This window comes from Sparus aurata, chromosome 14 (assembly GCF_900880675.1).
Source record: "Sparus aurata chromosome 14, fSpaAur1.1, whole genome shotgun sequence".
NCBI lineage: Eukaryota > Metazoa > Chordata > Actinopteri > Spariformes > Sparidae > Sparus > Sparus aurata.
In genome coordinates this window covers 7,298,937-7,322,336 of record NC_044200.1, presented here as the reverse complement: position 1 = coordinate 7,322,336, position 23,400 = coordinate 7,298,937, and the positions used below count along the sequence as shown (strand labels likewise).

At 41.1% G+C, this 23,400-nt stretch overlaps 1 protein-coding gene across 2 annotated transcripts in view; it reads right to left on the bottom strand.

The window, feature by feature from the left end:
* The window catches only part of ano2b (anoctamin 2b), a 74,810-nt gene that overhangs the window by 23,816 nt on the left and 27,594 nt on the right, over positions 1-23,400 (bottom strand). Inside the window, exons 12-20 of one of the 2 annotated variants that reach the window (XM_030440143.1) lie at positions 23,107-23,189; positions 22,727-22,813; positions 20,605-20,688; positions 13,036-13,110; positions 12,582-12,783; positions 10,550-10,661; positions 9,814-9,871; positions 9,612-9,712; positions 5,913-6,055 (exon numbers count right to left, since the gene is read on the bottom strand). In XM_030440143.1, the coding sequence (XP_030296003.1) occupies positions 5,913-6,055; positions 9,612-9,712; positions 9,814-9,871; positions 10,550-10,661; positions 12,582-12,783; positions 13,036-13,110; positions 20,605-20,688; positions 22,727-22,813; positions 23,107-23,189 (945 nt within the window). The remainder of the gene's footprint in view (positions 1-5,912; positions 6,056-9,611; positions 9,713-9,813; positions 9,872-10,549; positions 10,662-12,581; positions 12,784-13,035; positions 13,111-20,604; positions 20,689-22,726; positions 22,814-23,106; positions 23,190-23,400) is intronic. The other variant, XM_030440144.1, reaches the window with a different exon arrangement.

The following is a 23,400-nucleotide window of genomic DNA, read 5'->3' as shown; positions in this document are numbered from 1 at the left end:
GGGCAGGTGAAGAGTGACGGGAAATGGGATTAGAGAGAAGGGGATGACACACACCAAAGGGCCACAGGGCAGATTCAAACCTTGGGCCACTGCAGCGAGGACACAGCCTCTGCGTATCTGGCACATGCTCGACCAACTAAGCACCCAGGGCGCTCCGATTATTCAGTGTTGGTTGGTTGGAGACAAAAGGACATGAACCGAGTCACACTTTCCTATCACAGGGCAATTTTTAAACAAAGAGGTCCTCAAACAACCTACTGCATTTTGATGAAAACAAAATCATATGCTTGTGATGATCATGTTTTCCTCACATTAATATCACGGTTGTCAAATTGTTTTACACGCTACCGTCCTTCTGCAAATATTACAGAATATTTTAATCACTGCCTTGCAGCAGAGTTTAAAGACAGTGGCATTGGTTTGTTGTGACTTTCTTTTCTGCCCTGCTTTCTCTTAAAGCACATCCCAGTTGGGGTATTTTCAATTTAACTGAAAAGGATGTTCAGTTTTCAGTCCTGTACTTATGTTAAAGAGTAAGCCTCGACAAGAAACACAAAAGCACCTTGGAACGACCTCAAATTGGTTTTCTGAAATTGGTTTTAAGCTAACTTCATTGGGGCGAATGCTTAATGTGTCATTAATCAAGTTTTTTCTGCTATTTGACAATATATGAGAGGTTAACATGTGAGAAAGGACTCAAACTTGCATCATTGGAAGCATACATTTCAAACGGCCCCCGAGACGTTGTTGGATTGACACTCCTGAATGGTCATTTGCCTGATCCGGAGTCGCACTGTCTGTCCGTGCTCGCCCACTGGTTCAGATGATGCCTTTTAAGGTTAAACACTCCACTGCATCAGCTAAACCGGGACTTTTTATGATTAAGCAGTGTGTGGAGCTGTGTGTGCGTATCTATGCTGTATGTTTGTCTGTGAGAGTGTGTTATTCAAGTCAGTCTGATAAGAGAGACACACATCCACTGTTAATAAAAGTTATTAGAATGTACTGTGCAGCACATCTCCTTCACACACGTACACACAAAGACTGGACAGGGCCGTTGGCAGCAACTTGTAATCTTACATTATGATGTATATATACTGCATGCTGATTATACGCAATTGTGCCGACATTTCACGTGTCATGTCACGTATTGGGTACATTTCAGGTGCCCTTTAAAATCATCTGAAAAGGACTAAGTTGACATTTAGTTCTCATCATCACAGTCGGGTAACCTTTGTTGCCATGGTAACAACAAACACTTAACATTGTTAACATTGTTAAGGCACCAAATCTACTTGGGTGGGTTTAGGGAAAAGATTGAGATTCTGGTTTTAAATACGTTCATTTACATAACACACATTACTTGTTTCTGCACTATGTAACTTCAGTGAGAGGGTAGGATCACGGCGTTACTATAATGTAATGAACTGGGATTTGTATTAACAAAAGTGGTGTTGCATGCAGAAACTCTACATACATAATGTCTTTAGGATAATTCAATACTGACATTTGGTTTCAGACGGGACATAAACACCATTTTCCTGGGTGTTTCTTTAACCCATCCATCCAACCCAACCACCTCCATATTTCGTCTTTCTCGCTCTCTCTTGGTCTCTTGAACCTTTAGGCTGCTGTTGTTTTCGTGTTCTTTGAATGAAAATGGTTGGCTTACAGAGCAAGCCTCGAGGTTTCACCACCACTTTCTAATTAAAAACTAATGTCAAGTCTCAATATAAGGAAGACTTTCTTCTCTTTTCTGGTACAATAGGTCGGTCAAGTGAGTCTAACTGATGCAGGGCTATAAATAACCCCAGACAGGATGGCATCAAGTCTGTTGGACAAAGAGGAAACAGGGCTGATCCCAGGTCAATGAAAAGATTTATACGCTTTCTCACATTATTGCTGCTGCAAACGTTTCTCTTGGGCTGTTCAGTAAATGATCAAAACAACATTCAACTGCTTCCTGCTATCGTTGAAAGAAAAGCATTAGAAAGACATTGGTTTACATGACTTTGGCTGATGTATGGCTCTGATCAGAGCAGTGGAACTTTAGCAGTGTGGGAACGGGGATTTCCAGCCAGCCGGAGACTGACGGCCTCACCTCGGGACGCCACACCGAGACAAAGAGTGGGGAGGAAGAAAATACGACAGCGGAGCAGCGAGCGCTAGAGGGCAAGCTTAGAATAACCTCGCCATCCACCTGAGCCGAGGTTGACGGGTTCGAGCCTGGCCCAGCCACACACACACACACAAAGAAGACATCTCAACACGAGCACCGGGTCTCACGAACCGAACACACAGAAATATCCGATGAATGAGTAAACACAAGCCCAGAAAGGCCCATTCAAACTTTAACAGCTATGTGTGACCGGGTATTTGCATGTAGAGCTCAGACATATCTGACATTCCTTCTTGTGCCCTGCAGCGACATCAGCTCAGTCTTCTGTCTGTTTTTATCTCCCTCCTCTCTCCTCCCTCTGTCCTTACTCTGCATCACATGAAATCCCCACATTGTCACATTGCAGCACAAGTAAAAGTCTTCTTTTAAGGACAGGAAATGTCATTTAAACGCCATTTAGTTATTTCTACATATAACATTTCAAAGAATCTGCTTTCCAGTTGGGAAGAGTTGCAGTTCTTGTACCCGTTCCTATAGTGCAGATATTTCTAATACACTCATCCTGGTCAAGAGGCTTCTAAGTTTATTTTGGACTCCGCACAAGAACATTTCCCAAACAGAAAACATCATATTTTTCAAAAATGTTTTAGGTGCTATTTCCAGTTCCACCAAAGTCTTCAAATTGTTTACGGTTCTAACCTTAGAGAACAATATAGAGCCGGTTTTACTGGTTCACAATCCCTCACATACAGATGTTGCTAGTTCCTAAATAAAAGTCAAACGTGCTACTGCATGTTTGCTGAACTGCTGCTGCACTTTGACTCCATCAACCGGGACAAAATGTTCCTATCATGTCGGACACATTCGGTCATATTCTTTGTGTACAGAATTACATATCATCGATAAATGTATTCAGTGAATCCTTAGAGCACATCTTTTCACATTCAATTAGTTCTCTTCGGTAAAATACTGTAGGTTCAACCGTATTCACCCCCAACCAATCGATCCAAGAATACATCATTACAGGGGATTGTTGGGGCCCTAGTTGGTTTATGGACATTCCAGCCAAATCAGATCAGAAACATCAGTGTTTCAAGGTCAAGCATGAGTGCATAGAACATTTACACCTCAGTCATTAGATGTGTCAGTGGCCTGACTACAGTGTTTCACCTAACCTTTGTCGACAAATCAGAGATGTTCAAAGGTCTGAAGCAGATTATGGACTGAGAAGCATCCCTCATTAAGGTTGGGTTGATAGACGATTCCATCGCGTCCATCATTGATATCTGACAGTCAGTGTTTCCCATACCAGTTGCCGTTATACAGCAATTGAACATTGCATCTCTCCATATCTCGTTTATTTTTTCCTTACTAAGCCAGCCCAGTAAGGCAAATCCAAGACATCCAAAACATATTTTCTGCAGGTCGCCATTTATATATTTGTGTAATTTGTGCTTTTGTTATTTGCATTTTCTTTCTTCCTCAGTATAGCTAGCTGGCTAACTTTGTTTTGAACTTATGACGCTGATAACTGCTAAGTTACAAACATGTGGTGCAGAGATGGAGACACTTTTAAATTCGGCACATGGATATATGTTGTTCGTGACAGTGGTGAAATCAGGCTTGACCAAAATGATATCTTGTTTTGTGAAAAACCAATTTAGACACAAATTATTATTCTGAGCATAGTATGTTGTGGTTGTGGCTAAGATCGTGCAAACAGGAGCAGGCCGCTCAAGCGCCATCATTCCACGTGAATCTACATGGGCCAGATGATGATGTTTGTTGTGGGCCAGAACCTCAAGGCTTCATTTTAAGACTGAGCAGGTGTTAGTTTGTTATGACTGCAGTGTGTTGCCATAGTAAAGCTGTGTGAGTATTTCCTCAGGCATAACAACCCAACACCTGTAGCCTTTAATACCTCCATGTAGTAACATTCCCCTCAAAGGCAGTGAATCAGTCAACTTTTACTGGCACATAACTGTCCCTCCTTTAAACTATTTAACCTGTCAGTGACCTTAATGATTACAGGTTGCAGACTGTACATAATATTGAAACAAAGAAAACTCGTTATTGTTATTGCTTTAACTTTCCCATCTTGAATCCTCCCTTACATCATGTTATCTCTATTTTTACTCTGCCAGACAGCCACTGTCAGGAAGAAACTTAACAAGCATCTGGGTAATATTAGATTTAACATTTTTTTTTTCCCAACACGTTTAATTTGTGGCAACAACAGTAATCACAGATTGGCAGTTCCAAGCTGTGACACTGCCAGCTTTCCACAGAGGAGCTTAATCGACCAGTGTAAAACGATTTTTACTTCTCCTGTTGGACCACCCATCTAATGCAACAAATGAAAAACAAGAATGTGAAAACAAGTCACAGTCAAACACTTTTGTTAAATATGTTGTTATGCAATAAAATCTTAAATGATTGGAACCCTGCATTTATCGCAAAACATTACATTAAATTCAGTGGTGGTAAAAGTACCTTTAGAAAAAGTAATAGTACCACACTGTAGATATACTCCTACAAGTACAGGTTTCACATTCAAAGTCCAGTTAAAGTATTCAACATTCAGAATAGCCAATTTCAGAATAATGTATGTTGTACGTATGTAGCGCCCACACTGCTGTGGGACTACTTCTCTCCTTACTCCCGAAGGCTAAATCTACAGAAGCCTGCCTGACAGGCTCTGGAAATAAAAGGGCCATGGCCAAACTATATGTCACTTGCTAATTACTAGATGTCTTTTTAAAAGTCAATATCAAACTACACAGCTGAGACTGGTTATGCATGACTGGGGAGAAACCGTTTAATCTGTGACTGTGTCTCCACTATTTATGTGCTTTGCTGTGTGATGGACATGAATGTAAATGTATAAAGGATGAATGCAACCAAAAATATGTTGTTTGTCAGTTCTTCACAAATGACCATTACAAAAATGATTTTTATGAACCTTTTTTATGAATTTTTATTGGCCACTTCTAGGGTTAAGGTTTGATTAGATTTAGGCCGTCACGCTGCATATTTAGGGTTAGGAAAAGGTTACTCCGGGTAGAAAAATGGCCAGGAAAAGATTGCAGTCTAGGTTAAAAGAAAAGGGCTATGAGAAAGATGGGAAATAATCTCCAGTGTCAAAGTCAAGTGATTTATAGTTAACCTCTTTGGTCATGTCACCTCAAAGTAAGCCATGGTCTTTTAAGGTATTTTAATCATTGGCAAATGCTGTTCAGAAGGAACACTCTTGGTGAACAAGCGGACACAGATACATCCTACATCAATGTGATGTTTGGTCCAGATGTTTACTTTTACCTGAGAAAGTCATGTTGGGCCATGCAGATACTTATTACATAACATCTTTTTGTGACACACGAGTACTCATTTTAAACGTATGTTGGAGCCTTAATGACCTGGGGCTGTTTTTCTGTGCGCTTGTCTGTGTGTGTGTGTGTGTGTTTGTGTGTTCTTGTATATGCTGCAAAGTGAGGACCAAGATATTTTATCACAGAGTGAGGACATTTTAGGGAAGTGAGATCATTTTTAGGAAGTAAGAACATGATGTCTGGTCCCCAATTTTATGAAGGGCTGATTGGGGTTAAGACTTTGTTTTATGGTTACGTTTACGATTAGATTTAGGTATGGGTTATGGCAAGGATGTGGTTAAGGCACTTGTTTGTGAGAGTTAAGGTTAGGTCAAGAGGCTTCGGAATGCATTATATCAATGAGTATCCTTACAAAGATAAGAGCATAAGACATAAGAGGCAAGAGTGCTTGAGTGCAGACTCACTCATCTCCATGTATTCAGGTGTGAGGCCTTCAAAGGGAGCCAGGGCATAGTCAAGGTTCCACTGCTGTGGAGGTCTCTCCTCCTCCCTCTCCTCCTCAGCTGATCCTTTATCCTTTATCGCACGTACCAACTTCTTTAACTTCCTGTCAGGATGGAGGGAGAGGTGGAGAAAAAGAGAAGGGGGGGGGGGTAAAAATTATTCAGAATAAAAGTTGATCATTTGTGCACATGCTTAGTTTGTGATAAAAAAAATGCAGTAATAAAGAATAAGGGATTGCAATCAACTTTGGATCGCCTACCACAGTGGCTAATTTTAAATGGCCACTTTGATTCATGCTGCCACCTGCTTCCTGTCTTTTTTGACATTTTTCCAGGAGGAGTCAAAGGTGGAAAAACATTCATATTCAAGTGTCTTTAAAATAAGTAAATTGTTACCTCATATCCAACAGAGATAGTCTTATTTGTTCAAGGCAGGTTAAAATGTGTTTAATAATGAAGTTGGTCGTTATTTATCACAGTCAAAATGCTACACCTGACACCTTTACTGCAGCTTTAAGAATACCTTTCACATCCTGATTTCAATGAAAAAGAAATGTGTCTCCTGAACAAGTAAACTATTTACTTTACAAGGCAGGGTGGTGCTGGTTCACAGGATGTATACTCAGTTAACCTTTCGTGGAACAATGAAGGGACACGGCTGCTGCTTGTTAAACGTAATATACAAGAGCATATGTATTTACACAGGTAAAGCACTGCATTCATTGCATTTCAAATCCCACTGGTCGAACAGCCAGAAGCTGTTGGTGGACTGTTTTCAAAGAAAAACAGAGGCTCCTGAAGAAAGTAACCAGCAGATTGGCATTCACGTGAAAAGTGAAGCCGTGTGAGGCCAACAAACTGCTGTTGGGCATTACAGTAAGGGAACCGTGAGTTTTATGTGTGTGTTTCTGTAAGTACATGCCTGTAAATAATGTTCACTCATGGTGTTTGCATGTACGGCACACTTCATGCAAAATGATGCATGCATGGCTGTGCGAACGCACAAAACATGCATTGGTGTGAAACAATGCATGCACTGTGTCTAAGTATTGCTGTGTATGCATGTGCTCATGCATTTGACTGCTTGCGCTGCTTGTAAAGAACTCTAATAAAAGCAGCTAAATGCTTGACTGCATTATTTATGTGGTTATAACACGCACACAAGGGAGTTACAGATGGTGCGGGCGCGTTCACGGAGGCAGTGAGCACATAAATGTTTACTGTCCTTTAAACACACATATGCATACAGCAGATGCAGACACACACATACACAGTCATGTTACTGGTGTGGTCTGAAAGGAGATTAGAGGTTTCTGTTGTAGGCCAAGATTCTCTCTGCATATCTCTGTGAGTGTTCAATGGATGATTCTACCTCCTTTGCCACTGGCGTTGGTTTACTGCCTAGTGATAACAAAACTGGATGTATATTTAGTAAAAATGGAAGGCATCCCTTAAGAAATGTAAACAGACTTTTAATTGGACAATGTGTCAGTTAAAATCAAAACAAATCATTTAACGCAACCTACATTTAGCACATGTTTAATGTTTTTATATGAATGTGACAAGCTAGACCTATGACTTTATTAGGAGTTGGCGTTCAGTATTAGACTTACACTCATCAGGTGGCCACGGACATGACTCCAAATGGGATGATAATGTTGCAGCAGGTGTAAGGTTGATCTCTAAGAAGGCATTTCTATAATACACAACTATAATACCTACTATTTCCACAACATTTTGAGGATGTGTTTAAGTGAATCAGCACTGTCCTGCCCCCTAGTGGTCAAAATCACTTAATATATAATATCAATACTAAAAAAAGTTTTTGTTTTAGCAGAATTTTAGCCTTGAGAAAGTTTTTTTCATTTTTTCTAATAAGATTAATTATGATAGCAAATGTGTGGGTTTGAAGTCCCACACTACAAAAACTAAACACCCTGCAAGTGTTGAAACTGCATTCTGTTGAGGGCAACAACTTCAGTCCTGTTATTTCAGTCTTTATTTTGGTAAAGTGTCACCATTAAAGTATGCTGAATTAGCTATTAGTAGTTCATTTTTGCAGTGTATCCAGAGTTGTAGAGACAACTATCACTAGATTACGTTTGATACTGAAGGAAACTTGACAACATGACATTGGGTTTTTTTTATTGTAAGTTGAGTTATTGACATTTATTTGCAGTGGACATCAGAAATAATGAGTTTCTCAGGAAACGCAAACCAGTGTGTATCTAAAAATATGAGTAACGACCTATAACGCAAATTGCAACAAATGTGCACTATGGGTTTGAAATTGTGTAAGATTCAGCGGCATCTAGAGGTCAGGCTGCAGACTGCAACCACCTGCACATGCCTCGTCTCATCCTCTTCTATGGTGGCTGCCAAAAAGGCAAAAAATGTTAAGGGCCCTCTCTGGAGCCAGTGTTTCGTCTGTTCATTCTAGGGTACTGTAGAAGCAACTCTCTGCAGATAAAAGGCTCATTCTAAGGTAACAAAAACACAATGATTTTTTGTTTCAGTTTTAGACACTTGACCTTTAATTGAGTTAAAATGCCCCCATGAGCTGTGTGCCACTGCTGATCCTGTTGCTTCTCGAACATGCACCTGCCCTTTCATCTCAAGCTGTTTCATGTCTCTCCTTCCTCCCTTGCAGTCTGCAAACCTGTGTCATATATAATTCCTTGTATAAACACCAACTGCATCCCAATTCAGTCCTGTCCCAAAGTACCTCAAACGTAGCAAATACACACCCTTGATTTATAATTCAGCAGGCCATGACTGTTGAGTGCCAGTCACTTTTGTGTCGTCTGGGAGCTCAGAATGACGCTGCTGTGAAGTCTCCATAGATTTGAATGCTCCTTGGGAGGATGTACAAGACCTCAACTGTTTTGCCCGATTTGAAGTATACAGCCCCTGAAAACCTGCTGTGGTGTGTTTTTAGGAGTTAGCCAGCCCCAGTGAAGTTTATAATACATGAAAATCTCTGCAGGCTCTGTCTTAGGCATCAGATCTCCTTCATCTTTAAACAGGAGCTTCAAGGTAGGTACCGGTTTTGCAACATGTGAAAACTTCTAATGTACAGATTTCACTCAGTGGCTCCAGAGATTACCCCCAGTAAAAGACTGTGGTTTTACTGGTCGGCTCCCAGGTGTTAAAGCTTTTAAGTGGACGATTGTGAAGCAGAGGAGTTGATGGTATGTACGATGGCATGGTGGTATGTGCTGCAGCTCGCTGATCCCTCAGGACGTCCTGGAGAAACCGCAGCGTTTGATGAGACTCACCCATCGGGTCAGGAGGTCAAACTGCGCTTACAGCAACAGTAACAGTGAAGCCTGAAGGCAAAAGGCATCTCTGTTGTATGACAGTTGTTATAAACAGAGCTGACCTCTGACCTTCCGGCTTTGCGTGTAAAAGCTGAGCCAATAGACAAAATGGAGTACCACGGTACAGAAATGGTAGGAATGTAATTAGACGAGAGAGGGGAGAGGGATGCTTGTAAGTGCCTTTGTAAGTTAGCATGTGTGTATGTGGGTATGTGTGTTTTGTGACATGTGACAAAATATCCAAACTCTGATTAGAAAAAAAGAAAAAAAAAAACCAAACACATCTTTACTTCATGCTAAGTGAGTGAATACAGCCAAAAAAAGAATATTTTCTACTTACGGGATCCCGATCTCGAAGATGTTGTTCTGGATCAGCTGCTTCCCCAGCATGATGATGCTGAGCTGAATGCACAACTCAATGAGGCAGCCTCCCGGTGCACACTGAGGGAGACACACACTTCATTTACATTCTTTGTCGTCACTTTATGTTTAACTTATTCAATTTTTTATACGAAACACCGTTGCGCAGTTGAATGACGAACCTCTTCCATCCGAAAATCATTAAAGACATACACGTAGTTCCCAGGTCGACCAGCAAACCTGACAAAAAAAAAAACACGCAAAAACACACAATAAGGACCGAAAGGTTTACCTTGTAGCTACAGGATTTTTTTGTGGATGTAATCCATTGACTGTATATAGATATTGACGATTGACCATATATCAGATAGAAGTGCTGCTATCTGCTACTCAGTGGTTAGAAGGGCTCAGCTGCCAATCATGATGTGTAACCCACTTATTATAGCATCAAATAACTCATTAAAACCATACTTATCGTAAAAATTAAGTGAATGTATGAATTAATGTGATTCAACCACGAATGACAGAAACCATCTTTGGGAAAAAAAATTATTTGACACTTGCTTTGAGGTTTAGCGCTCCCATATTAAAAAATTTAGAGGCAGTGACATTTATTGGAGCCAGCCACAGGGGGGCAATCACAATGTTTTGGATTCACTTTTGATGAGCTGTCATGACATCCAGTTTTACAAACAGTCTATGATGTTGCTGTATAGCATCAAATTTAATCCAGGCATTAATGCAAATCATGTTAATTCATGTGGTTGCTATCCAAAGAGATTTTTAATCATTCACATAAAAAGACGAATAACATCTACCAAATGATTCTACCTAAGCTCTATACTTTTTGGAAATGCGTGATAATTACAGTACAATGACACTTAAACGCACTCTCTCAGACTTGAGTAGAGGACTCACCGTCCCTTAAAGAATGCCACATAAAAGATGGGTGCGTATGCATTCATAAACTTGAGCAGGAAGGCTTTCAAGATGAGACGCTCCTCAAAGTTGGTTTCCGTTTTAGGAATCTCTGAAAAACAGGCGAAGTGAAACTGTAAGAAAGACCCTGTGTCACGTTGTTTCGTGAGTTCAGAGGACAGCAAGAGAAAACAGGAAAACAGGAGAATGTTAAACGACACACAAAGTGGAACATGTGTACAGTATACAAGATTTGGCTAACATTGTATATCATACATCTTTTCCGCACTGGTTTTACAGGAGAAGTCTGCTCTGAGAAAAGAGGAGATTCTGTCAGTCTGATCTTGAATTGGACTGATAACGTAATCACTGTGGTGGAAGTAGGTTAAAATACTGGCACTTTTTACATGGAATACCCTCTCTCTCTCTCTCTCTCTCTCTCTCTCTCTCTCTCTCTCTCTCTCTCTCTCTCTCTCTCTCTCACTCACACACACACACACACACACACACACACACACACACACTTTCCCTCTTTCTCACACGTCTTCCTCCAATTCTTTTCGTCTATTTTAGAGGTTTTGAATATGAAAGCGAATGTGGTCGAAACCTCCTGGGATGACTGATGGGACGACTGGAGCATGAAAACATCAAAGTTTCATCAAACGGTCCACCAAGAGGCAGAGAGACTCTCCCTGTCTCACACTCACAGATGCAGAGTGATTACATGTAGAAATGTAGTTTTTTGTTTTTTTTTTGAGATGATGACGCGTTTTTTTTTTATATAGGCCAGCATGGATATTGACTGAGTTAACCTCTGACACCCATTAATATGGGGTAAAGTACTCAACATCAGATGGACATTGGGTAAATTTGATTTCTGAAAACATTTTGTATCTATTTTTTATTTTTTTGGAGAAAAAAAACTAATAGGACGATCTGTAAATAAAGTGAACTGAACTAGGTGAAAAAATAATTATATGTATGCTCTTCTGTCCTTTTTATCATGATTTGCACCAAATATTGTTTTAAAAGTTCATGTCAAGGTGACGTGAATGACAATAAAAGTAAAACTATTCATCCATCAATCATTTATCAATGATGCAACACTTTACCATGTCTGAGGCTTGTCCAGATGAAGCTAACAATTGGTTTTCCAAACATTGATTCATAGCAGTTTTTGAGCTAATTTTTCTTCATGTGTCAATTTAGTTTGACATTTTGAGAAATATGCTCATTGGCTTTTCTTGCTCATAACTAAAACATAAGTTTGATACCACTGTCATATCTGTCTGTTAATACAGTGTAGAAATATAACCAGCAGGCAAGTTAGCTTAGTTTAGCTCAGCTAGCCTGGCTCCGGAAGACAAATATCCGGCAACCAACCATCTAAGTCAGTGGTATCAAACTGATCCAGTAAAGGGCTGCTGTGGCTGCAGGTTTTCATTCCAACCAAGCAAGACCACACCTGACTCAACTTATTCAATCAACTGATCCAACAAATCAACTGTGTAAAGACAATTCAGTTGATTGAATAAGTCGAGTCAGGTGTGTTCTTGCTTGATTAGAATGAAAACCCTTATTGGATCAGTTTTAGACCACTGTTCTAAGTCAACAAATTAACCCATTATCTGTTTGCTAACCCAAAACGAAGAGTAAAAATAAAGAGGAGTGGTTCTACAAGATATTTTGTTGTTATTTACGTTTGGACAGAGTGTGGCTAACTGTTTCCTCCAGTCTTTGTGCTTATTTAAGCTAACGGTCTCCAGGCACTTGCTTCATATCTAAAATAGTACAGACATGAAAGTGGTATGTTATCAATCTTCTTAACTAACTCAGCAAGAAATTGAATACGTGGTTTTCAAAAAATGTGTAATTTTAGTGATTCAGACAGCATGATTCTTAAGTTGTTCAGTCTAGCTAGTTAAGCTAGCTAAAGGCTCATTTTAAGATAGAGCTAGAATGTGTTTGTTTTTTCAGTTGCACTGTCCTGTTCTTGACTATAAAGATCAAGTGACGGTATGTTTCTCTGTACCTAGCTCAGTCAGCCACAATGCCACAGCGCCGTAGATTTCATCGAGGATCAGGATAACCACCAGGTTGATGATGACCGCGGTGGCCGTCACTGTTACCCGAACATTGGACTTGGTCTCCGGGTCGGGGCTCATCGCCATCAGGGCCGACACTGTGATGCGGTAGACGATGACGCCGAAAACAGCTGAAAACGTCAAGCCAAACTGGGGGCAGAATGAAAAAGAAAATAAATTAATCAGCACTCACCCGTATTTGTCTGATACTCACAGCGCAGAGCTGGAATTAATATTTCAAAGAAAACATTGATGTAGGTCACTCATATATACTCATTTATGTACATTAGCTGCATCATATGCAGCAGATGTTTGTTTTTCTATTTAAAGAGCTTTCATCCATACATTCTTAGAAAATGTCTTACTCTAAGTAGAGCATTAACCTGATTTGTGTGTACTTACCATAAAGAGGATAGAGGAGACGTTGATGAAGTATCCAGGAAGACGATCCTTCCAGGTTAACTTCTCTATAACAGCCTGACAGGGAGGACGGGGAGGGGGCAGGGGAAAAGATGGCAGTCAGTCTTACAGTGTACACTGCCTCATCAACTTTTGTTGGGAAATCTGTGATGCAGGACACGGAGCCGCCTACTGAGACGTCTCGAAATAACAGAGAAGAAGAAAAAAAGCACTTTCATATGGTCGCTCTGATTAGAAAACAAATCTCTCAAATGTCCCGATGTGAAAGGGATTGTCACACCTCCTTTCCGACTTTCGGATGTTTTCGTATAAGCTGAATGGGGAGCGTCTGTATCTCACCGCCTCCACAGGAAACTTTGCTACGTCTCAACAGAGAGACATAAAGGAGCACAATAGCCTGTTTTACAGTCTGCATCCGACGTTTAGAGACCGTATCGGAACAATGTTTTCATTCAATGGACCCTTAAATACCCAGACAGCATCGAGTTAATGTGAATTCATTTTCGCTTATATGGGAACATCTGTGCTGTATTGCTTTGAAATAAAAAAAATATAGATACCATAGATCGGAAGACGTGAATTAGGTATGTTTTTTCAAGAAAAAAATAGAGCTGTAAATGTATGGAGCCAGGACAGTGACCGGGAAACACTTTTTTTCATTGACTTTCAGTCGAAAGTTGCCGTTAAACAATCTCAGTACGATGTGAAAAGAACAACAGCTTTTGTTTGTGCGGTTTAGGAGTTTCGGGCGAACTTGTGGAAGCTATGGCAGCAGATGTTGGGTTTGAAAGGGGAGACGCTCTCCTTAGCAGGCCCATGCATATTGAATCACGCTCTCCTTTCCCACTCCACTCCACTCAAATCCCTCCACCGTACCAAAACTGTGACGGAGCACTGGAACACTGTCCTGACTGCATATAAATGAAAGTAATACATTATTCACTTTACTTTTAGATTCACCCAATTTTTTTTGCTCTGTCATGTCTGTACTATTTCTTTTCTGAACTTTGAGAGGCTCCCTGGACTACTTAAAGAAAAGAACAAAAAGTAAGTCTAACATTTTGGGAAATACACAAGAGGATCTTTAGCGCTTGTATACCTCGATGCTAAGTAAGCCGCCGGAGGAAACAGATAGCCAGGCTCTGTGTGAGGGTTAAAACGGCAAGTTGTAGTTTAGTCGAGGGCACAACCTCACTTTAATCCACAACCGGAGATTTTACCCATCAATCTTTTTTATCAAGTGTTAGTAGAACCAGATATAACTTGCCAGAACACAAATTGCTCCCAGACATAATCAAGTTCCAGTGCCAAACCTGTTGTGACACAGATCGTCACCACATAGGGACCGAATCCCTCACAGCTCCTATGGCTGTTGTTGACTGGCTGACCTCTGACCTCTGTGTGGAAGAAATCAAGTGCAAAGAATTTATCAGCGTGACCACTGAAATAAACAAAAGTCTGTGGCAGATGTGGTAACTGGACATAGGTTTTTCATCCACTGTGGTAAAAAGAGCTATGAACAAGACCGTTTAAAGTAAAGGCCCACGGAAGACAAACCATCCAAAACAACGTCCTGAAAGCTGGACTCAGCAACGAAAGTTCTGGATGGTCTGGTGCTAAAAAGCAGTTGAAGATCAGGATGGAGAAGGATGAACAAACATTTCAGACATTCCTAACGTTGTCTGACCTGCTGACACCGCCCTCATAACCACTCAGACTCGTGTATGTGGTGCGATTCCCTGAACTTGAAACCAGCGGGAGAAGCCGACCTACTTCCATCAAAAAGGAGAGCAGCATCACTTGGAGGTCAGCTTTTAGAGATGGTTTGATCCCTGCAAACACAAATGCTGCATCTCCCCCCTCAGGTATGTGACCCGCTTTACCCATATACACACATATTCCTGTGTAGGCTCAGGAATTTATCTCACACAGACCACAGAGTGATACAGAGTCTGTACATCTGAGGGTACCTTTAATACCCTAATTAGCAAAACAACAGCACCATCTAGTGAACACACCGGCACAGTGCAACCTGCAGTACGCGCTTACTCCATTTACACTGACACGACACTAAATCCCACATGCTGTTCCTTACTTTAACACTGTTTTTCCATCATCGATAGTAGTAAATAAAAGTACTTAAGATCAAAGAAAAACTGTTTATACTGCAACTTCCATCATCAGAAACATATAATAACACCAGTGAATGTGCTAATAAATGAGCTTTTCTGCAAAAAAAAACCAACATTATTTACATTTGCCACTATAGCATGTCCCATACCCATAAAGATATTCTATGATCAAGAACCATATATGTCCAGTTTCTTATCCAAAAGTCTAAATAGAGGAACTCACTTCAAGAACTGCCTTTTGGGTCCTAGCCTTAATTTCAAAGAAGATATTCAAGAGCTTTCCTAGTTGTGCTTTAAACACACACACACACACGCATGCTCATACAGGTTGACGCACCTGAGGGATATTGAAGGACAAGGAGACCTTCAGACTACGTGTGTGTGTGATTTGGTGTGTGCGTGTGTGTCAGTTGGTGGGGACAGCCATCAGAGAGAAGGGCAGTATTAAATGGGTCAGGTGTTATATTTATCTCGTAACCTCCGCTGAGGAAAACCCAACAAAGCTTTCATCGTCTCATTGTCCCCTCTGTTCAACCTTTTTGTCTTTGTGTCCAAACCCCGGTCGTCCTTTCCTATACCCAGTTTGGAGACGATGACATATTTGTAGAGGCACTTTAGCATGGAGGTGTTAGTATGTTACCATAATGAAACATTAATTTCATAAAATAATGTAAATGTTCATGTTAAATCAAGATAAAGTGATAAATAATATCTTGTTATATCATGGCAAGAATCCCTTTATAACTTAATTTGTTTAAACAATTAATTTTTGCCAAAAAAGCATCACAGAATTTTGTCTAACCAGCATCTTCACTCGCTGGGAAGCCTACCGATTTCATTTCGTCAGCAGAGGTTCACACTCACTGACACTGATGGTCCTGAGGGCCTCAGAGCATTTCAAAATATCCAGTAACAATTCAATTTACCTGCAACACCTGTCCTTCTCTATCTCCAGCTCTGCACACCGATGCGCACTTATGGTGCCTCCTGCAACATACGACCAGCTCCGACCAGCCCCAGTGGACTGGTCCCAATAGACTGCGGAAGGCGGACCTCTCCTCAGATAGCACTAACCCAAAACTATCTGTCAGAAAGTACAGCTATCTTCCAAGAACCTAAGTTATTCATAGTAAAGGTCATATTGATAAAATTTGAATGTATCATGTGGTATGCATCAACATCAAAAGTCTTGGTAGTTGCCAAAAAACATAAAACTGGCTGAGGTCAACAACAACAACAGCTGATGTATTTTCATGTTAGCTAGTCACTCACTAGGGCCCATTGCTTTCAACTTATGTGGGAGTGGCCAGTGGTTTGCAGATCTCTGGTTGAGGGTTTCAAGCAAATTATCACATGCAATTTCCATTTGTACGGGGCAGGCACAATAACAGCTGATATCCTAAACATATACATTTGATATCTGCTGTACAATCAGCTCACAAAAAACTTGATTGTCTGGACCATGTCATTCCTGTGTCATGTCTCATGGGTGATGTTGTAGTGTACGACCATCAGACTCTGCAGTTTGGGTTTACACACTACACTGATCAGAGGTGCTGACTGCAAGACAGAGAGATGTGTAGTGAGAACAATGCAGCGATCTGACCACTTTGGAAATTTTATCGTGTCCAACTTCGGGCAATCCTAGGACAGTCCACTGGACTTTCAATTTCTGACCTCCAAGTGGCTCTGAGTCCCAAACCTAACTGACCGTAACATCCATTGGTGCTGACATTTTTGTGTGATGTCAGCTTCTCCCCTCATGAAGCCCAGAGTTTACAAGGATGAATTCCGACTTCAAGTGGAGTTCTATTGTAGATTTTCTATTAAAAGGTCAGAATTTTTTTTTAGCTCTGAGCTGTCTGGAACTCAGCAAAAATGACTGCTCAGACTTGGAACTCTGCGTTTAGCAGAAGCGTCTCCGGCGAGCTGGCCTTACAGCTGCCAAGCGACTATTAGCCTGTAGATGGGAAGCTCCACATTCTGTCAATAAACAAACGTAGCATCTCGACTTTATAGACTAAACAAGCACAGAACGCTGGCATTTTACACTGGAAACAAGCCATTACTGAATAACATCCATACAATAATTCAACTTTTTCATCTACTTTATCTGTGATCCATCAACTCGTAAGCCCACTCATATTCTATTATGTTTAAATACCAGTTGATCACAAAAACAAAATCATCCTGTATTTAAAATCCTGTTTCAGCTTTGTTGGCATGTCTCACGTTATTAACAGTGACAGCTCCTAATTTAAGAAATGATTTGAGAAGTCCTGACAGAGGACTGTCCGTCACCAAGGGCCAGACATGGCTTCAGCTGATAAATAAAACAGGAGGTGAGAAAAAAAAAAAAAAAGAAAAATGTAACAAGGAACAGTTTGTCCGTCATATCATGTGGAGACTTTGAAAGTGGCAAATGAACATTAAATGGTTCGTATACTGAGTAGTCATGAGTAAATAAAGGGACGTCTATTTAGTGACTGTACATTAAAGGCGCACTGTGTAGTTTAGGTTGTGTTCTTGACTGAATAAACTGAATAAACAAACTGATCTTAAAGGACAACACAATATCATACTGTTTTACTTTGTGTATATGTGGCAGACCCTGCCACCGTTCTAACTTCCAACAGTTATCTAACCTTGTGTTCCTCTGAGAACTGCTTGTTTTAAAAGATAAATATTTCTGAGCTTGTGTTATCATCTCATTATCTCATATTGTATTTGTTTGTATTTCACAGCCAAAACTACATACTGTCCCTTTAACGTTGTTTGGCACATTTGTAGAATGTCTTGTATTAAAAAGGTGCAACACACACTAATAATAACAAACACACAAATAACAACTGCAGTCACAATTTAGAAATATAGTAGATGATAGATCCTACCACACGTTTCACAGTCTCAGGTACAGAATGAAACGGTCTAAGTGTGTGTGCACGCACGTGTGTATGTGTGTGTGTGTGTGTGTGTGAGAGAGAGCGAGAGAGAGAGAGAGAGAGAGAGAGATTTCTGTGTCGCCATAGTGACGTTCACTGATCTTACCCCTGGCTTCCTGCCCAGCATGCCTCACTCCCACTCAGCCGCCCTCCCTCCGTCTCTCTCCATCTCGACTCCTCCAAGTCTCTCTCTGTTTATTTAAATGTCTTTTTCCCCCTTTGTGTCTTTTCATGTCTTGCCGCTCTTTGTCTTTTTTAATTCAGCCGCACAGACAATTGGTTTGAAGTTGGTGCCAAATGTTTTGTTTTACTGCCAGAGAAGCAGGTGAAGAAATACAGAAGCACCGTTCAAAACAGCAGTTGGACGTTTTTTCACTTGCCAGTGCAGGAAAAGCACAGGTATAACTAATGACATTAATTTATGACAACTGTTTTGTTTAGATCTAACGGTGAGCCAGCACTTATAATAAGCTTGTATTAACGTTATTAGTTACACCAGTGCCTGGCTGTCTTCAACCTGTCTCAAACACTCAACTCTAAAGTCATTCACTTCTGCTGAGGGTGAAAATCTGTAACAGGAGGTAACACAACAGTTTAATTTTTAAAAACCACTCGGTAATGTTCTAAAGCAGCTGGGAACTGTAGTTTTAAGCAAACGTCACTCAAACAAGAGTAAGCAAACAGAAAATGCCGGGGACTATTTTCAGCTGCAGATTAATACGTTTTCAGCTATTAGAGAGTATCAAAGGCTCAAAATAAACTACAGGGTGTTCATGAGCACTACCGCATGGCTCATTCATGTGTTCGTTTGTCTTTTAATCTTTAGAAACAACAGGCCCCTGCTCATACTGCTTTTGACCACAGGGGCCGCCAGAATCAACAAAAAAAATTTAAGTTCCTTGTAGCTTTAAAGGAGCAATGTGTAAGTGTGACCAGACATTTTGCTTGAACTGACATTATTACAGTGAGAAGAAATGACAGTGATGATTGCAGAGATGTGTACAGAAGTTAGCATGCTAACCAGCTAGTCCTGGTCCCTCCTTTCGCCTAATGCCACTTTGTACCAGAGAGAGGAGACAGTCTGATAGCCCCTGTAGTTTCATCTAGCAGATATATGCCAGCTGTTGGCATAATAAATGAACAAAATAAACTCACAAAATGTCAAGAAATGAAATACTCTTCCTTGCTAAACAGAACAAATACAACCGGACACCTTCTGAATTCAAGATTCTCTCTTTTACTGAACCAAGAAAAGCTTAATTGCCTAGTTACCTAAACCAACGTCCTTCAGACTTGACACAAACTAAATTAAACTCATCAACACGGTTCATCTGGCTCCATGGCTAACTGAGCCATGAGCTAACGGTATCTAGCCAGAGCCATGGATAGCTAGCAAAGATGGTGATATGATGCCCCCTATGTTTTCAGAGCTACCTTTGGACTCTGGCCATGTTGTAATTTCACCTTTTATATAGAGCTCTGTGGCACTTTTAGTAGCTGCATTAAGTCAATTATGCAGGTTTTTGTCTTTTCAAGGGATTTAATGACAACAACAAACATATAGACCCAGCTTTATCATTTAATACCAATAACGCACTCTATTCTCTGTCACACTTTAGCCACATCTTAGTGTATTTGTGTGTACGTACTGAACAGAATCTCACACAAACACACACACACCTGCACACTACCCAGAGAGTGATAAACCCTCATTAGCAGCCTGTTGGCTCTCCATCAGTTTCCCCTTTAACATGTCATTAACTACCCGCAGGCCTAAAAAAAGCTCAGCAGCTGAATGGTTACTTGACCTTTGTGAACGTGCAGGCCTCCTCATACTCAGTTCTTTGTGAGTTTGTGAGTGCGACACAGATCCTCTGTTTTCATTGATACCAACTATATTTTTTTCTAAAAGAACAGGTGTCTGCCTCCTCTTCTGCTGAAGTTAAGTGCATTCTGTTCCCTCGCTGCTGGCAAATGAACAGAACGCTTTTGCACAAATGAGGCAAACTAAAAAAAAAAAAAACAAAGCTCCATCTGTGATCATTCACGGGAAATATTGAATTTTGGAAGCAAAAATACTTAACAACATTGATAACCTGCACCTCCACGAGGTGAGAAATGTGGGTAGTGATATGCACGGCAATCTTTCCGGTCTTGCTTTTAGTCCAACTTGAAAAGATCACTCTGTTGGTTGCAGTGACCGTCAGGTATCCGGATCAACGTAAAGAAAACCGCACAGAAACGTACGCAAAGAAATACCTGAGGAGTTCAGACGGTAGAAGCCAGAGGGTGGGACAGGAAGAGAAGAACAGATAGACTGCAGCCTGCAGGAGAGGAAAAAGGAGGAGAGGAACGTGAGGAGGGAGAGGAAGAGAGGAAGTGAAAGAGGAAAAGGAAGGTGAGAGGAGGAGGAAAGGAGGAAGGCGAGGGGGGGGAAGGAGAGGAGAGGAGAGGAGAGGAGGGAGGGGGGGGGTTACCGGTATTCCTGCAGCCATGGCAGACAGCAGCTTTTGTCTCCATCTGTCCTTCCCTGTCACTGTCCCGTCCTCCTGCTTCTCTGGCTGCAAGACAGAGGGACGGGGTACACACACACAAACACAGACACACACACACACACACACACACAGACGCACACAGACACACACACAGACACACACAGAAACCACATTCATGCACAAATGTACCAACACATTATCGCAATTCTGCCCTTTTTCTGCCCACTGCACAAACCCTCCCATATCTATATTATGAATATGGTAAACGTGTTTGTCCTCGCTGATGTATTTATCTCAACATCTATCAGTTCTTCGCAGCAGCCTGTTCAAACTAACATCCAGTGTATCTGACTGTGAATTCCAACCACAATGTCTCTGTTCAGACAGCAGGTGAATCAGATGTGTTCCTCAAATCAGATCTGAGAGTCAGACTATCCACACTGTTATTTGTAAGTGATCAAGATCGGATTTCTGCGTCCACACATCACCGACATATCCGCATGTGTTGCTCTGGTAACGATGTAGGCGTCAGTCACTGTGCACGCTTTTGACGAGGCTTCCCAACACATAAGCTTGAGAAATGGAGAATCCATCATCACAGTCTCAGAGCGGACAATTTATTTGAACGCGAGTCCACCGACTGTCCCACGCGTTGTCTTCCAGCATGGATTCCGCTCAGCTGCTCCGAGGCACGTCCGTGACACTGGATTTGACATTTGTCGTCATTGTGTGTCGTCTGGCAATTGACACAAAAGACGGAACGAAATAGACTTTGAAATCCGAAATGACAGGCCAGAGCGTCGGACTGAGATGCATCTGGGTCATTCCCTGTCAACTCACCCGGAATTCTAAACTTTAAAGTCCATGTCATGGATTTTCTCAACAACAAAACAAAAAACAAAAAAAAGAAATGTTGTTAACACTTCTACTAAATTAATGGGAGATTGTAAAATCCAACAGCTTTACTCCAAAGTAATGAATATTTTAAAATTTGGCCCTCTGATCTAAATTTCAGCGTTTTTTAAAATGTTTTGTGGCCTTTAAAGCACAAATTCTAACTAATGGTAGTTATAAGGATGCCTTTCTGTGGTCCAGGGGCGTCCACCAAGGTTAACCTAGTGCACCAGTGTTGTTTTTAATAGCTATGTAGCTGTTGGCTATTGCTATTCTCTCTAAAAGCACCATTACTGGTATCCAATGTTTTGGTTTAGGAGAACATAAATCCTCCCTTTACGCTGACGATCTCCAAGCTTTCCTATCTGACCCTTTATCTCACTTTTCTTCCTTCTACAATGTTTGCAGTTATACAGTTTATGATAGTTATGTATGTTCCTTGGCTGTAATAGGGACAAAGGATAACATAAAGCCAATTTTGAATTGGAGATGAATCTCAGTGGCTGATGCCATGGTATAATTGGACAATCAACCATTTCTATTCCTTCTGGTGGGACTATGTGGCGCCTCTTCTGCTTCTTGACACACAACCACTAGATGGCATAAGTTGTCACACCCTACAACTCAAGAAAAGACAAATCACATCCTTCAGGTTTCCAACTTTCTCCCCCGGGTCAGGTCTTTGAGAAGGCATGCCCGGGATCCTGAACCATGTGAAGAGGTTCCCGCCTCACTCGGAGCGTGGCAGGCAGCCATCAGTTGCCACAGCAAAGTGTATGTGGGCCAACGGGACTCTATGTGATTGACCCCGTTTAAAGACAGAATCTAGATCGTTCCCAGCCATTAGATTATCACAGCAATGTCCTCCTGCACACTTTGGAAACCAAACCATCAGGATCCGTCTGGATAAACAGGAACAATCTTGATTCCAAATGTGAAGACTGAGCCAAGAGTTTCATGATCAGATGACTGAACTGTCTGTTTCCCCACAGAAAGTGAAAACAGCACAGAAAACTTAAAACAGACTTAAAACAGCTGAACAAGACGTACTGTATAATGCCTTTCCAGTCAAATTGCTGACTGCAAAGTCCAGCTAAAATAAAATAATTCATATAATGTTCATATTTCATTCTGCAGACATTCATGATTGATGGGAAATGGTGGTCCTAAGAACTTTCCGAACAAGGCAGAGGTTTCTTAGCTTCCCTACCTCGTTCTTTTTCTTCTTTTTCTTATTCTTCTGCTTCCTCTGTCTCTTCTGAAGGAGGATCGTCTCGTATTTTGGCCTGGGATGTTCCTGAGAGAAAAACAGGATCAACATTTACATTTCAATTCAGGCCAGTCTTGAATTCATGTCGAGTAATTCTGAAGCAGATGATTCGTTCAGTTCCACTGTTTGGCTTCAATACAGGTATTTGGCCAGGGAAAAGCTGTCATGCTGGCTTAAGTGTTTTAAATGACTTAACATACGGCAGCTGCCAGGCACTGGTGTTGTAACTGTGTCTTTATATTGATCCACTCACAAGTGTCTACATGTGTGGGTTTCCTTGTGTGCACGTATGAGTGTGTGTGTGTGCATACTGTAGCTACCTCGTCCTCCTCGATGCCGGTCAGATCCCAGCTAAAGCTCAGACTGATCTGCCGGCGCTTCCAGTGCTCCAGGAAAAGAACCGCTACACATGCACAGAAGAAAATGATATTCAATTTGATGAAAGTCTTGTAGCTTCCCACATGTGAAAGCTCCAGAAAACGATCTAGGGAGTGGACCTGTTTTGCTGATTGCGTAATGGTTTCCAGTGTCAAAAACATACTTCTAACTTGTGCTTTTACCAATTTTCGCTGTAATATATACACTTTCGTATAAGGGGGAATCGTTAAAACTGA